We start from the raw sequence: 16825 nt of genomic DNA, 5'->3' as shown, positions 1-16825 counted from the left end.
TGGCACGAAGCGCATCCCCTCATCGTCCCAGCTTGTCAGCCCCGGCAGGGCCAAAGAGATGCCACCTGGGCTGAACGGCTACTAACCTGCTCATGAACTTGTACCGACGGGGCAGGTAATAGATTTTTCTCCTGGAAGAACAGCAAAAATGAAGCCAGTCGAGAAGAAAACCCATCGTCAGTTACAGTTTGAACTAGCAAGGAAGGAAAGGAGATTGAAGATAGAAGCCTGTAAGAGGTGAAGGAAAAGACTAAAAGAGATTAACAGTGAGAGCGGCAAGGGCACCTCGGGGCCATCGCTCCCCAAACCCCAGGAGCCCCTGGGGCTGCGGGCAGTGGCTGCTCATCTCCTCTTCCAGGGCCTGCTCTCTCCCACCCGGGACACTGGCGCCACAGGGATTCCGCACCACCTCTCGGGGCCTCAGTTTCCTAAGCTGGAAAAGGAGGGGATTGGCCTCTGAAGTCCCTTTCAGCTCAAGACGCTTTCTAATGACCTGGTTTTCCAAGACCAGTATTTACTGAGACCTCCCAGAAGGCTCTCAGATACAGCTGGGGGGGGCCTGGAGCTGACTGTCTTAAGAAGTTAGTTTTTCTCCAGGGAAATGCAAATTCTGGGCGAGACTTCCATTGTAAACTATATAATCTAAGGCAAGTTGACCCTGATGGACTGAAAGGGGGGGGGGTAGACCCGGGAAGTCAACAAAGAAATTAAGTTGTCAACATACAAGTTGTTGCATTACAACATATGTGTGTGTGTGTGTAAATAAATATACATATCTATATGAGACCTTCTTCAGTGGTCTTAGCTTGAGAAAGGTAAGAGAGATAATGAGAGAGAGGGGGTGGGAGAGAAAAGGAAAGAGAGATGGGGAGAGAGGGAGGGCAGGAAGGTGAGGGGGAAAGGAGGGAGAGATGGGGAGAGGGAGGGAGAGTGAGGGGAGAGAGACAGAGAAGGGGAGGCAAGTAAGGAGGGAGAGAAAATGAAAGAGATAGGGAGAGAGAGGAAGAGAGGGAGAGGGGGAGGGGAAGAAGGAGGGGAGATGGAGAAAAGGAAAGAGATGGGGAGAGAGGGCAGGAGGGAAGGTGAGAGAGAGGAGGAAGGAGGGAGAGAAAAAGAGATGGGGAGAGACAGAGAAGGGGAAGGAGGGAGAGATGGGGAGAGGGAGGGAGAGAGACAGAGAGAAGGGAGGGAAGGAAGGAAAGAGATGGGAGAGAGAGAGAAGGAGGGATGGAGGGAGGGAGAGAGGTAGAAATAGAGAGACAGAGACAGAGAAAGATCAAATGTGTAAGTGTTTAATAGCATTCTTTTCAGCATAAATATGGATGCTTTATTGAAATCTGGTCTCTTGCTCCTAATTTTGACCATCATTCACTGGGGATTTTTGTTCTTTAACCAAGACAGCTTCAATATGTTCTCTATTGCTCCTGATTCATCTCACTTCTGGAAATGAAGGTTTTGCTCCAAATAACTTATCTTGCATATTTAGGCAAACTTGAAGATCTCCCAGTGCCCATAAACATGATTCAGAAGCAGATTTTATTGGCAATTTCCTACAATAAAAGTGATTATAACTGTTTTTCCCCTTCGTCTCGCATACACTGCAGAGACGATAAATCAAAGAGGACTGAACTTGGAATTTCAACGTTCAGGATAAAGGAAATCATAAAAAATCTATATAAGTATATATGTATACAGAACCAATCAGCCCCAAATTGCTAAGGTGTTACTTGTAATTATCATGTGCATTTTAGTTGTTATATTAAACTAGACTGAAGACAAAGAGAAAAATAAAGATTGTTCTAGGCAGGTTGATTATCCTGAACCTTTGGGAACCCACTCCTGTAGTCCGAGGAAAGGCTTTGATAAAGTATTGCTAATGTAGTCGATAGAACCTTTCCAAATAGCAAAGAGGCAATATGGAAGTAGAGGATAGAGAGCTGAAAAGGTGGTTCAAACCTTACCTCTGACACATAATGATGGTGTGGGATAGTAGGTAGACTTTTCCAAAGTCACTGAACTCTTTAGTGTGGTAAAGCAACTCTCTAAGACTGCAGAAAAAGGATCCTTTGGCATTGATAGAATTTCCTCACTACAGAGATCTATATCAGGGGTTTGGCAGATCATTTAAAAAAGGGTTCTTTAGCCTTGAGTCTATTTAAATATTTTAACTATTTTCATAAAAATTAGGCAGCTGGTGGATAGAGTGATAGATCTGGAGTCAGGAATACCTGAGTTCAAAATCCTGTCTCTGGTACTTACTAGCTCAGTGCTCCTGGACAAGTCACTTAACAGCTGTTTGCCAAAGTTTGCTCAAATATAAAATGGGGATAAGAACAGTTTGTACCTCACAGTTTATTGTGAAAATCAGTGGAATAATTTGTAAAACTTAAGGAGCAATAATGAGCTAACTCATTATTATTCATATTATTACTGGTTTTCTTTGGAATTCCACATTTTATTTTATATATTTTGAAACATTATTCAATGAACAGAGCACCAGCCCTGGAGTCAAACTCGGCCTCAGACACTTAATTACCTAGCTGCCGGACTGTGGGTAAGTCACTTAACCCTATTGCCTTGCCAAAACAACCCCAACAAATATTAGTTAGAGAAGAGGTTCAAAGACTGAATCAGACTTCCATAAAGTCCACAACACATTCCCCCATTAAAGACATTTGAAGAAAACAGAAATCACTGATGACTCTAAGTTCAGTATCTAGTTTCTGCACCAAAAATAATTTTTCTGGCTCAGAGTCTGGTGGTGTTTTTATTTACTGCGGGCAACTATTTCAACAAATGTTTCAGCAAGATTAGTATATAAAAATTTGTAATGAATGACTGGCTCCAAGGTAAACAATTTCTGGAAATCCAAAAAACTTCTTTTTTTTCCCTCTGGTTTATGCAAGCCTTAAAAGGCCCAGAGCTAAAGGATATGATATAAGACAGAGAACAAAAATGAAAAAAATAAAACTGTAGAAACCAGGCATTTTCAAAATGATTTTAGCCTCTTTCTGACATAGCCTTCATGCTTTTATCTGTTTCATGGTACGCCCAATTCTCCACAGCTCATTAAACTGTGGGCCTATGGGTAATGGCACAAAGAATACTTTGTACCTGCCTTTGGGCTTGGTTTTGTGGGGCAGACAAATGACAATCCAATAGACTGAATCTTTCATTCCCTTAAAATTGACCTTAGAGTCAAAATAGTCCTTTACTTTTGGGAATCTCTTCTTTCCCCTGCTCCCCTTGCAGGGATCCCTTAGGTTCTAGGCATTTATCCCTCAAGTCCACTGCCTCATTCACTCTTCCTTTATAAATGAGAATCTCCTTTCACCATAGGCAAATGGGGAGCAAAAATAAGACTGAAATGAGCAAAATGAGCTTTTTGGAGATAACAACATTAATCTTGTGTAAAATATTCTCAAGTCTCTCTTGAATAGTACAAATTCAGTATACCTTGAGCATTCTGGGATCTGATTCACTTTTTTTTTTCCTCCTGGACTTGCAAAACTCTCTCCACTGCATTACAGCTTCCAGTATGAACTTTACTATGCTCCACTGTGACCTACAATGTAGTAAATCTGCAAACTCTCTTCAATGCATTACAATTTAGGGAAATGCCCCCAGGGAATGAGAAATCAAATGATTTTCCCAGGGTCTCACAACCAGAATATGTCAGTGTTGGGACTTGAACTCAGATCCTGAGCATGTCTCTCTATGCACTATGACACCATGCTGCCTCTTATAGCCTGGATATTTAAAGCAGAAGGTGACTCCTTGATGGACTCACCAAAGCTACTTGGTGTGGTTGGGATTCAATCTTAGATTCTTTTGTAGATGTGAACCAAAGTTCTTGAGTATGGGTGGATGTACGTGTATATATGGTAGCTTCAACAGGAAGACCACTCAAAAGCAGAAGTACATGCTAAAGTTTTAAAAGTGGCAGCTCTTTAAGATAACAATAGCACTTGAGAACAGTGGTTTTTGTATAAGACCAAACTGTTCATGTAAGAAACATAAGGATTCTCCCCAAAGGGCAATAAATTCACCCTTCTAACTTATTTGTAGTTTCTAAATGTATGATATATTTCTTCTAATTATTAGGTACTAATTATTCCTCTGATTATTTCCCCTTGACTATTAGGGTCTAATCACTTTTTCATGTGCATTTTGGTCATATTTTTTCTGAGTTCACTAGAAGTAGAGAAAGAAGCATTAAGTTCCAAGGGAAGTAGCAAAGAGAAAGGGAGAAAGTGTATTAACCCTTACCTGAAAGGCATTCTGACATTCATAACTTCTGCATATCTGCCTAGCACCTCCCAGGGGGCATGCAACTTCACGAAGATAATGTCACTATTTATGACAGAGGACTGAAAGAAAAAAGATTAAGCATTTCAAAGTCATTTAGGGTTTCATTTGGGATGGCATGGGAGAAACATCGCAAATATTGGGTTCTCCTGCTTAGTATCTGTATCATTCTCCAATGGGTGACCCGGAGTGACCTGAAAGGAGGAAAGAGATGGATAGACATTCATACAGTGCCTACATGTGCTAGGCACTATGACAACTACTGGAATTCTTAGGAAGACACATTGATTTATGCCCAAGTCAGTGTTTCCAAACTATGGCAATGCTTATTCCAACAGGCTTCCCTGTGGGAGCAAAGACGTAGAGGTAGAAGTAGGCCAATCTCCTTAAATCACCATAGGATAGCATCAGTCCTGGCACTTCCATTGCTGGCTTGCAAAGCAATGAGTCACACCCAGTGGGGTGTGACTTCCCCATATGGCTGTCTTCCAAATTTCTCATAGTCAAAAACGTCTTTCCTTCAGTTCATGTTGGTGGACCGAAGTCAAACTGCCAATTAATACAAAGTGACATGGGCCAAGCCAATTCCCTTCATTGGCCCGTCAAGTCTTCTGAGAGTAGACCATCCTATTGTGCATCCTGGCCATGCTTGCCCAGGGGAGCTAACTTGGGAGCAGGTGGGGTACAAGCATTTTACCCTCCTGAACTGTAATAGACCTTTGTTTTCCAACCCTCTGATATTTAGAGTATTCTTCCAATCTGAACTCATATCCAGTAAACTTCACTTTTATAGATGAGAACATTTGAACTCAGAGGGATTAAGTAGGTAATTACATAGGTAATAACTGATGGAGGTGGCATTTGAATCCAAGTCTCATGATTTCAAATCCACTAAAACCTGCATTTGAAGTATGATACTTCTTCTGGATGGCCATCCACCTGGATTCCCATGTTAGTGTTTTCTTTGATGCTCCTTTCTCCCATGTTATTAGTTATCTAGTCCCATTAATTGTGCTGCTGTAATGTCTTTCACATATGTCCCTTCCCCTCTGGATTCTCTGAAATAATCATTATCACTCCGCTGGACTACTGCAATGGCCTACTTCCTTGCTCTCCTTGCTCTGATACCAGGAATGCTGTCAAAGCAGAAAGGGAAAGATCTAGAAACTGAAGGGAAATTTGGGATGAGGGAGAAGAAGGATTAAGGGTAATTGCAAGATTACAAATTTGAGAGACCGGAATAATGGCGGCAGCTTTAACAGAAATGGGGCAGTTTGGAAGACGAATGAGTTGGGATGTGAATAAATATAATGAGTTCAATTTTGGTTAAACTGAACTTGAGGTACTTTCAAGAAATCTACTTTTTTATGAAATCTACTTTTTTTGAAATGTCTAAAAAACAATTGATGATGGGGAAATGAAGCATAGAGGAGAGAGTGACATTGGGTATCGTGATCTAGGAATTGCCATCTTAGATCAATCATCAAGAAAAGGAACCTGAAGTGTTCAGAGGAGAACTGGGAGATAATGGTGCCATGAACACCCAGAGGGGAGAGCCTGGGGTGGGGCATGGTCAGCCATGTCTAATGCTGAAGAGAGATTGAGAAGGATGAGGTGAAGATGGACAAAAGACCAATAGATTTAGATATGAAGAGATGATTGGTAAATTGGAGAGAATGAGGTTGGGTGAGTGATGAGTGGGAAAACAAACTGCAGAGAATGAGCACTGAAGGGATAGCAAGTAGAAGCTGTTAACGAAGATTGCTTTTTCTATGTGTTCCATAGAGAAAAGGAAAGACATAGGATGACAGCTTCAGGGAAAGATGAGGGCTGAGGAAGTTTACTTAAGGATAGAGGATCCCTGAAATATCCTCTTCTGAAAATTTGTATCCATGTCCTTGTGATGTCCCTTTTTAGAATATAAATTCCTGGAGAATAAGGATTGAGTCCTTTATTGTTTCTGTTTTTAGTTTCAAGCACCTGATCCTTGACTTGATACATGGTCATTTAATATTTGATTGTTCAGCCGATTGTTCCCATGGTCAGCATTACCTTTTGAACAGAGAGATCTGGTTGTGCCATTATTCTGCTCAAGAGCCTTCAATAGCTCCCTACTGTCTCCTAAGTAAAACTCATATTCCTTTACCTTCCGAAGCATTCAGCAATGGTCCATCTCATCTTTCTCATCTTGTGTCAATTCTTTCTGTACACTAAGTAAACTGGACTATTTTGTATTCCTTCAACATGCGATGAGCTCTAAAATGCTGCTATTGTTTCTCCCTATGTCTGACATTTCTTTCCTGACATTCCTCTTCTCCTATTTAGTTTCTTTCCATCCTTTAGATGTTAGCTCCTTCTTAATCCCCCAGTCAATAATTTATTAGATACCCTGCAAACAGTACTTAGGTTCTGTGGATGAATGAAAACAAATGAGAATGCAATCCACTGTAAAGAATAGTCTACAAAAGCCTGACTGCTCCCATCTCACATTTTCATCAAGGATGTCCTTCATGTATGCCTAGATAATTCTCATAAATATTTTATAGGAAGAAAAGTTGGTAAATGAGGTCACAATTGCTGATGTTTTCTCAATCATCTTTTATAAAAATTAATTATGCAATCCATGATCTTTCTCACAGTGTTGGAATCCTCCCCTCGGAGGATTTTAAAATAATAATTATAATTATTATTATTGTTATAACTGACCTTTACAAAGTACATGACATTCCCAAAGCACTTAACATATTTTAGTTAAGCCTAATAATAATCCTCTGAAGTAATTGCTATTATTACCTCCATTTTACAGATAAAGAAAGAGAATAGGAATGAGAAATGACTTGACCATGGTCACGCAGCTAGTAGGTATCTGAAGCAATATTCAAACTCAGGTCTTCCTAATTGTAATTGCAGTACTCTATCTACCCAACTCCTAGCTACATTGAAAACAAATTTCTGAGGGCCTTTTAGATGGTCGTTCCATCTTGGATTTCTTTTGGTTATACTTGGGAAATCCTATATATTGTTTAAAATTTTATCTATGAACTTCTGCCTCTCCCTTTTCAGAGCCTATTCACTACTGAGGCAGTGGAGTATCATTGCTGAAGGGAAAAGAGTTGTTCCTGAAGCAGCAGTGGACTTGTCTTCTTTCTGGTCTCTGTTGGGAACCTTTTTGTTTTACAACAAATGCTCTCAGAATGACTGGGCTTAGTTGGACCTCGGGCCAAATTCTTGGCAGGCTCATTTCCCTCTCAACAAGTTTTTTGCTGTTTTGTGAGTTGATGCTGAGTCACAGAATCACAAGCATCATCTAGTCCACTATAAATGAACAAGAGTCCCTTCCACAATGTACATGCTTAAATGACCACCTAGACTACCCACTATTGGCTGAAGTCACCCATTCCACTTTGGGATCATTTTAATTGTTGGGAAGTTGTTTCCTATATTGGGTCTAAATCTGGCTCTTTGCATTTTCCACTCATTACTTCTCAAATTCTGTCTTCCGGGACCCGAGTCTAACCCCACTTGTGATGATAATTTAAGACTGTTCTCATGTTCTCCTTAAACCTTCCCTTCTCCATGGAAAATATCCTGAGTGCTTTCAGCTAACCTTTTGATAGCATTATCCATCCTCAGACTCCATGGCTTTGCATTTTCTACCCCTTCCATTCCCATGCTTGAAACATTCTCTTTTCTTCCACTTACTAGTCACATTCAAGCTTCGTTGAAGACTTGGCTCAACTTTCACCTTCTGCAGGAGGTCTTTTCCAGTATGCCCCCATAGGCCGGGCCTTCCTTTTGAGGTTTCCTTCCAACTACCTTGAAGGGATCTTGTACTCCTACATCTTATCTCCCTGATTAGACTGTGACCTCTTTGAGGGTCAGGAATACTTTCTATCTTTCTAAGTCCAGAGTACAGGAGGCTGTGGGATTTCGTTAAATGTCATTTTGAAGTTTTTTTTTTAATATTCCTATGTGTGACTATTTCCAGGGTGTAACTGAAGGTTCATATTTCCAATTTTGCTTCTACCAGTTTCAAACAGACAGACATTTACAATTCTTCATGGTCATTGATTTTGCATGGATATAGAACATCATGCCAGGAAAGTTCCCTGTGTTCTCCACTCAGAGCAAGCCAATACCTTGATGACTTAGTCCATTTATGTGCTCTCTGTTTTTTAAAAAAAAGACTAGTGAAATTCTGCAGTGCATGCTGCTCCCTGGTGACTCACCTCATCATTAACTTTTGATTCACCCATCTGAGGGGATTTTTCAAGAGCCCAGTTTTCTTTAACCATAAAATTTTCAAAACATACTTCTAATATGCTTCTTACCAATTTCTGTAAATTGCTTCTAAGAAGGTTTTATTTATCAAGATAGACTTCCAGTAATTCAGAGCAAGGACAAGTCTCTTATACATAAACATTTATGTCTTCAAGTCTTAATGTTTGTCCATTTTATATTTAAATTGCCCAGAAATGCTAAAAGCTATTTTGACAATAAAGAGAAAATATTCATGCCATTTTCCTAAGTAATGAGAGGTTTCTATTGCTATTGCACATTGTTAATATTCAGTTTTTCAAGAGCAAACAAAAGAACAAACTTGAACCTACTTCCCAATACTGAGTGTGTTCTGAAGATCATCCTCTGAAAAAAAAATTCTGAAACAATTAATTATTGACTAGATAAAACCTCGATATCATTTTCCTTCGACTACAAAATATTTTTTGCTATTATTTCCAAATAGGTTTTCTTAGGTGTCAAGCATTCAGTTTCCCAGAAACTGAAATATGCAAGTAGTTAAGATAAAGAAAAGTTTCTTTGACAAAATTGAACTCTGACAAAAATGTCTACCAACAGGATTCTATCAGTAAAAACTCTACACAGAGAAGTAATTATAATATCCAAGCTTGAATGTAAAAAAGAGGCCTACATGAGAACTTATATCCATTCCTTATTTGAAAAGGAGCCAAGATATGGGTGTAGAACAGCACATAGAATAATGTTGAATTTGGTTAATGCACAGGCTAATTCTATTAATTCTTACCTGTTAGGACCAAGTGTAAGGAATTCTCTCCTTATTTATTAATAGAGATAATTGCCTCATACTTTTAAGGATGGTAGTGAAGGGACACTGAGGGGAAGAAAAGAAATCTTAGTTCATCTGCCTTCCAGCTTCAAGGGGAAGATACCTCTCTTCAAGTTGCTGAAGGGAGATAGAGACTCTGAGAAGAATTCAATATGAGAAGACCTCGAAGTCTCTCTGATACCTAACCTCCAGATGGCAACACTAGAGACTTTAGAGAATTTTCTCTTGACTGAGATCTGGGACTTTCACTCTTGATTGAATTGTCTTCTCACTCCCCAAAAGAGAGTCATTTCATTTGTAATCTTTTCTACATATTTGCATTTGCAAATTTTCTCTGATATCTATTTTACTAATAACTTGTATAAATGGATTTTAAATTTTTTAAGTGTTTTTTTGCTCTTCAGCTATATGTGTTCATTGTGGAACTAAAATTTTTTTTGGGGGGGGGAAGATTCCATACTGGGATATAGAGCTCTCTTTTTCCTTCCAGAAATAGTGATTAGGAGTTTAGGTTGAACCTAAAAAAATTACACTGCCTAGCTTAATAATAGCAATAATGGATCAAAGAGATTTAATTCTAAAATGGTACCCCTTTTCTTTGAGGAAAGTACCACACTAGTAGGAATCAAGACTTCTTTAGAGAAGAAAAAGGGGAGGAGATGCTAGAGATGTCTCTTTTTTGCCTCCCAAGCCACTTCTAGAAAGATCCATGTAGATGAACATAATCTTAATGGATAACAGTTGTTCATTTCTTTCAGTCATATTCAACTCTCTGTGATCTCATTTGGAGTTTTCTTGGCAAAGATCCTAGAGTGGTTTATCATTTACCTTCTCCAGCTCATTTTCAAGATGAGGAAACTGAGGCATAACAGAATGAAATGACTTGCTCATGATCACACAGGTAGTGTCTGAGGCCAGATATGAACTTAGAGAGAGGAGTCTTCCTTACTCCAGGCTCTATCTACTCTCTATCACCCAGCTACCCCAAATGGGCAACTCCCATGCACATGATATATATATGATATATATATATATATATATATATATATATATATATGTATATATATACATATATATATACACACACACATATATATATGTATATACATATATATGTATATACATGTATATATATAAGTTTGTATATAAACTTTCTTGAGTTATTTTTGTTTCATTTCATATTGATTAGATATACAATGTATAGAGGTATGTATTTATATTATCTATATGTGTATTTTAATGATGTTGCCTAGAGAAATAGCTACAAATAGCTATCCATGAAATTTTTACCAAATCTTTATTTTATTTAATTTGTAATTCTTGGTGACTGCCATCCTCTTCTAGTACTGGGTGGCATTGTTTATTTTAAGAAGACAGAAAATGGAGGAATTTTTTTCCCAAGAGTTCACTTAATTATTTGTTCATCCAATATTCACCACATAGAAATTGAATACTGAAGTGTTTGGGGCATGGAAAGTAAAAGGAAAGAAAGGGAGAAAAGACAGCCTCTGCTTGGAAATACTAATAACTTATTTCATATGCATAGGAAACAAATAGAAACCAATTGCCAATCGAGCTTTGAAAGAAAAAAAAAAGCAATATGGCAAAATTGATCATGGATATCCTTATATCTTTGCAATAAATGAACAATCAAATACAGCAGGTTGGTGAGAAGACTACTTATCTTCTATTACTTAATGTTCCATTGCTGCCCATGTACCTGGAACAAAGTACATGAGCTTTTATCATGTTCGGAAGGTTTCTAATCCACAAGGGGAAGGAAAATACAGTTTGAGAATAGAGGGAGATGAGTTGGTAGAGGGAACCCAGCTGCATCATTCTTGGCCTGCATTGTGCACTGCACAGTACAATGAATGAGTAGTCAGATGCAATCAGATATTCTGATTCTTGAAGACCTAAGGTTTGTCTCATCTCTGCAGGGCTAGTCTACCTAAAAGCATCCATTTGGATAAGAGAGATGCATCACAGGATATGCAGAGAGAAAAAAAATGTTCTCTAGAATAGTCCTCCTTACTTTATTCCTTCAAAAACATTACATAGATCTGATATGTAATAAGTATAAATCAAACCTAGGTGGAATTGAATTGCTACTCAGAATGTGATAGCACATCTCCTTATTTGGCATCAAATTAGCTTACAAGGACTATAAGCTCTTAGAGTGCAGGAACTGTTATTTTTTTCCATTTGTGTCTTCAGGGCTCTGAACAAAATTAATGTCATATTTAAAGCACAGAAAGAGAAGTGTAGCTGCGATATAGGGAACCATAAGATTGGAAAGGTAAGAGGGAAAATGTTGAGAAGTATTTTAGATAGCAAACAATTGGCTTTATAGTTGAGGTAATAGGAAACCAATGGTATTTTCTTAGGAAGGGATAGGAGATAACAGATACATGCATATAGGAATTCATTCAGTCACTTATTCACTTGTCTATCCTTCCTTCCTCCCACCATTTTTCCCCTCTCTCCTTTTTTTCCTGTCTTCCATCTTCCTCTAAGAGCCAACAGGAACAGTCAGCTATCTGTTTATTATCAATATTATGCTTTCTTCCCCCAGCTAGTCTCACGCATGGCCACAGAACTAACAATAATGGCTGTGTCCTCATAAAAGTCTGCTACACTCAACTTATAACTATCATTCTGGTCCCCCTACTTTAAAATGGCAAATAATGATTGTAGACCTCTTTTGCAACTTGTTCTAAGTACCTATTTTTGTTCCTTCTCCTGCTGTTTCTCTAAACCAGTTGTCTCAACAAGAAATTCTTCATACCTTTTCCCAAAACTTGTAATTTGTTTCTCATGAAGAAATGAGTATGGAATGAGATGAAGGAACAGATTAGTGATCCCAGGAACCAGAGGAAAGACCCAGATCTCATGTGCCATGGCTGATTTAAACTAGTATGAATTATTGTGTTCCTTGATATTCCACAAATTTACTTATACATCTCACCATGTCACTCAGGCTGAAATGAATGAACTTTGTCTTGGAATAGGGAGAAGACTTTCATCACTGGAAGTCATTAAATGAAGACTTGGTGGTCATGGTTTGAAAATATCAGGATTTTCTACTTTCAGGACTTACTTTCATTTGTTTAATCAGAATTTAACAGAGGCCTAACATATAATAATTACTTAATAAAGTATTGCTTTTATTTTTACCTCACTCACTTCATTCATTCAGATCTTTGGAGTCTCTTCCAATTCTGAAGTTCTCAGCTTCTAAGAGAGACATTTTATACTGCATAATCAGAGTTTCCATGGCTAATACAATGCTTCGGATAGAGTAGGTCCTCAGGAAATTGCAGAAATCACAGATGAAGGATTGGAATACTTGTAAAATGACATGCTTCTGGAAGGACAGAACTGACCACTTACTAATGTATTTGTACAGCAGTGTGCTCCTAAAAAAACTGAAAATAATTCTCTATTACTTCCAGGATTGACTATAAAATCCTCTGTTTGACACTGAAGCTTTGGGCAAAGTGCTCCTTCCTACCTCCCCAACTCTCTTATACTTTACGCTTCCTTCATCCACTCTGGGATCCAATCATACTGTTTACCTTACATGGTATTCATCAAACACCATGTTCAACCTCCCATTTTGGCTTTGTAATGGCTTGTTTCCTTCACCTGCCTGGAATGATCCTTCTCCTCATCATAACAATTCAGTTCCTCCTCCCCACAATACAACTTTCTCCAAGACTCTCTAAACCTACTTCCCTCTATGGATTCTGCAACTACCTATTTATCTCCCCTCAGGGAGCTTCTGTTTTTGTCTTTTCATTGTCTAGTTAAATGAGTCCTATTAGGATTTGACACATGATGAGAATTTAATAAATCTTGTTGATTGATTGACATTTAAAATCTAAATATTATGTGTATTATATAGGTCACAAATAATTGAAAATGTAAGGAGAATCACAGGATAAAGAAAAATCTGCGTCAGACATGCAAATCACCATTTCTACAGATGACACTGCTTGGTGAGTAATCTCCTTTGTCAGATTGGACACACAAAGAAGCTGAATCTCAGAGATGTTATCATAAACTATGTAAGTCACAAGGGATTAAAGGGAAGAACTGGAAATTAAGGTCAGATCTTATGATTCTAGTTATGGTGCTGGGCCTTCCCTTGGAGCCATTGCCTCCCTTGGAAAACACAAGAAACCAGATCCATACCCTATACCTACATTGAATCTATCACACACACATATACAGCAATACAAAATAATAAACAGTTCACATTTATATGGCCCCCTAACACATACCATATCATTTGATCTTCATGAGAAGACTCTGAATTAGATGCTTCCCCATTTTATAGATGAGGAACCTGGGACTGAGTGATTAAGTCACACACTAAGATATGTTAAACTCTCAAAACTACAACATATCCCTAAGTGATTATTACAGTGGGGAGAGATTCCCATTGTCTCTGTCTTTTCCCTTGGATAAAGGGAAGACTATATCAAACTTGGTTGTAATATCACAAAAATGAGCAGGAATAAACTTTGGGTGATGTCTCCCTAAATCATCAATATGTCTGTGCCTCTATCTCCCCCTTTCTTCTATTCTATCTCCCTTGTCTGCCTATTAAAAAGATATACACATATGCACATAATCAATTTTAAATATGTAATATATAAATATTTTACATGTACAATATCTATCTACCTACCTACCTACACACACACACACACACACACACACACACACACACACACCCAGGATGCTCCCAAAATTTTGGTGCAGTTTTAAGCTATTAAAGCATTTAATTGCAACAACTCTTGGGACACCCTATATGTTGCAGTAATTTCACATACACACATTTTCAGGATTGATATCTATAGAGATCTAGATTTGTATATTTATAAAGATATTGGTATTAATATAGTTATATAGATGTATAGAAGAAAGCCAGACTGACCTAACAGATAAAGACCTGGCTATGACACCAGGAAGACTTGTGTTCTGGTTCTGACTTGGGTACAGAAATCACTGAAATTTTCAATATCCCATCTGACTCTCTAAGACTAGAAACTATAGAGCAGGTTCAGACTAGCCTAGCAGTGGAAGAGGGAATTTCCTCTTTGGGGGCTTCACCTTTATCCATAGAGATAATGGTGTGATTGCTATCTGAATATAGATACAAATATGTGTAGGTATGTGTGATATATTTATCCACGTAACCACAAAGTACTTACACACACAGTTGCATATGCATAAGTGCAGATTTCTACATTCACATGTCTACATATTTTATATATATATATATATATATATATAATAGATGTATAGATGGATGATTAATAGATAGATAAATAGATGATAGATGAGAGCGGTAGATAGATATAGTTAGATAGATGAGATAGACAGATGATAGATAAGTAGATAGATAGATAGATAGACAGACAGACAGATATAGATATAGATATACCCACATACTGATTAGCAATTTTTTTGGACCACACTGATGATCGAATACATTGGTATGTGGTCAGCTCTACCCTTCTTTCACAGACATGTCATTTGACTGATATTCCAATCCTTCACCCATGAACATTGCAAACATTTACTGAGGACCTACAAGATCCAAAGCATTGTGTTATTCACGGGCACTCTGATTATGCTGTATAAAACATCTGTCTCGGAACCTGAGCATTTCAGGATTGGAAGCGACCACAAAGATCTGAATGAATGAATGAAAAAAGCCCACTTTATTGAGCAATTATTATATGGTAAGCCTATGTTGAATTCTGGCTAAACAAATAAAAGAAAATAAAGGAAAAACAGCTCTACTCCAAGCAAAAGCTCCATCCCTGAAATTTTAGAAAAGTGACTAGCAAGTCTGTATTTAATGACTTCCAGTGATGAAAATTTTCTTTCTATTCCATGAGGCACATTCTTTCTTGAGTAGTGTTGATAATTAAAAGGTTTTTCTTTCTATTGAGCTAAAATCTATCTTTCTGCTGTTTCTACATATCGATCCTAATAATGCTGTCTGGCATTTAGAAGAGAAAAAGTCTAATCATTTTTCCACAAGAAAATAAGATCCCAGGGCAATCTCAGTCTGAATCTTCTCTATTTTTCTCTCCCTCACATCAGTACTTAGTCATTTCCATCCCTCATCCATAGCTTCCCTCCTCATGGTGCAAATTATTTTGACCATCTGGACCATAACCATGTTGACGCCTTCCATTAGCTTCAAAAAAAAAAAAATAAATGTAATTTAGGAATTTATAACCACAAGTTCTGATTTGGTTTTGTGAATGTTTTTAAAAAAGTCAATTTTTAAGGAAGAATAAAAAAATCATTTCCCTATAGCCAAGAGAAAATAGGACACTCATACAATGCCAGATGGAGAACTCCTTTCACTAAATGTGTGCATGTCAGTTGTTAGTTAATAATTTACCCCATTATGCAATCTAAAAAAGTTAGACAGTAAAGCATAAAGATTAAAGGTTAGGATTACTGGCATTATCCAGGGAATTTATCCATCTACAAGCAGTTATTAAATATTTGCTAGGTACCAAGTTATTTGCAAGGATTGACAAAGTTACTGATTAATGCAAGACTTTCTCACATGAGGGAAGCTTCTTGGTTATATTTTACAGATATATTTCACTATATAATAATAAATCTTGATCTTCAATTCACAGAACTTTTAAGAAAAATTATAACAGATATCCCTTATTTGCCTTTCTGTACAGAATACTATAGCTACAAGCAGATGGTCACACATTTCTTCTATTTGTTTCATCCGCAAAGAAAAAGAGGGAAAGTCGAGGAAAGACAACAATATTCCTCATACCACAGAAAGTAAGCTCCTAGAGGGGGAGTCCAGATGATAGAGTAAAGGAAGCTAAGCTCCTCGAGGGTAGGTACTATATTTCATTGTTTTTCCTCCCTCTAAGGAACTTACATCCTTTTATTGGAAATTACTAGCACATAGGGGACCACTGGCAATGGTGGAATACAACAGTGACAAGGTTATCCCTGGACTTTAGGAAAACTCCTACAGCAGCTGTACAGAATATGGAGAGGAGTAGAAAGTCCGTGACACCCATTAGGAGGCTCCTGCAGTAGTCCAGGTAAGAGATGAGGAAACCCTAAGCAGCATCGATGGTCAAGTGAATAGAGAAAAGGGAAGAGATGTTGTGAAGCAGAAATAAGAAGAGGAACCAACTGTTTGGACATGGGAGTGGTGGTGAGGCAGTGTGTGAAATTAAGGATATACAAAGGTCATAAACCTGGGAAACTAAAACAATGCTGATATCCTTGGCAGAAACAGTTGAATGTCTCCAGATATTTATGCTGTTTGGACCTGGATTATGCGCTGGATCCACAGCAAATTCAGGAGCCACAAAGTACTAGTTTTGACTGATCAGTCCATAGGATGACAATTATATAAGG

The 16825-nt window shown here is 38.0% G+C and overlaps 1 protein-coding gene across 6 annotated transcripts in view; it reads right to left on the bottom strand.

Annotated features, from left to right (window-relative positions):
• ANO4 (anoctamin 4) overlaps positions 1 to 16825 on the bottom strand; it is a 413892-nt gene that overhangs the window by 122839 nt on the left and 274228 nt on the right. For 4 of the 6 annotated variants that reach the window (XM_074226672.1, XM_074226675.1, XM_074226674.1 and 1 more), the window contains 2 exons: positions 4270 to 4370; positions 87 to 131 (listed from right to left, as the gene is read on the bottom strand). In XM_074226672.1, the coding sequence (XP_074082773.1) occupies positions 87 to 131; positions 4270 to 4370 (146 nt within the window). The remainder of the gene's footprint in view (positions 1 to 86; positions 132 to 4269; positions 4371 to 16825) is intronic. The other 2 variants (XM_074226673.1, XM_074226677.1) reach the window with 1 other exon arrangement.

Source organism: Macrotis lagotis, chromosome 2 (assembly GCF_037893015.1).
Source record: "Macrotis lagotis isolate mMagLag1 chromosome 2, bilby.v1.9.chrom.fasta, whole genome shotgun sequence".
Lineage (NCBI taxonomy): Eukaryota > Metazoa > Chordata > Mammalia > Peramelemorphia > Peramelidae > Macrotis > Macrotis lagotis.
This window is presented reverse-complemented; position numbering and strand designations above follow the sequence as displayed.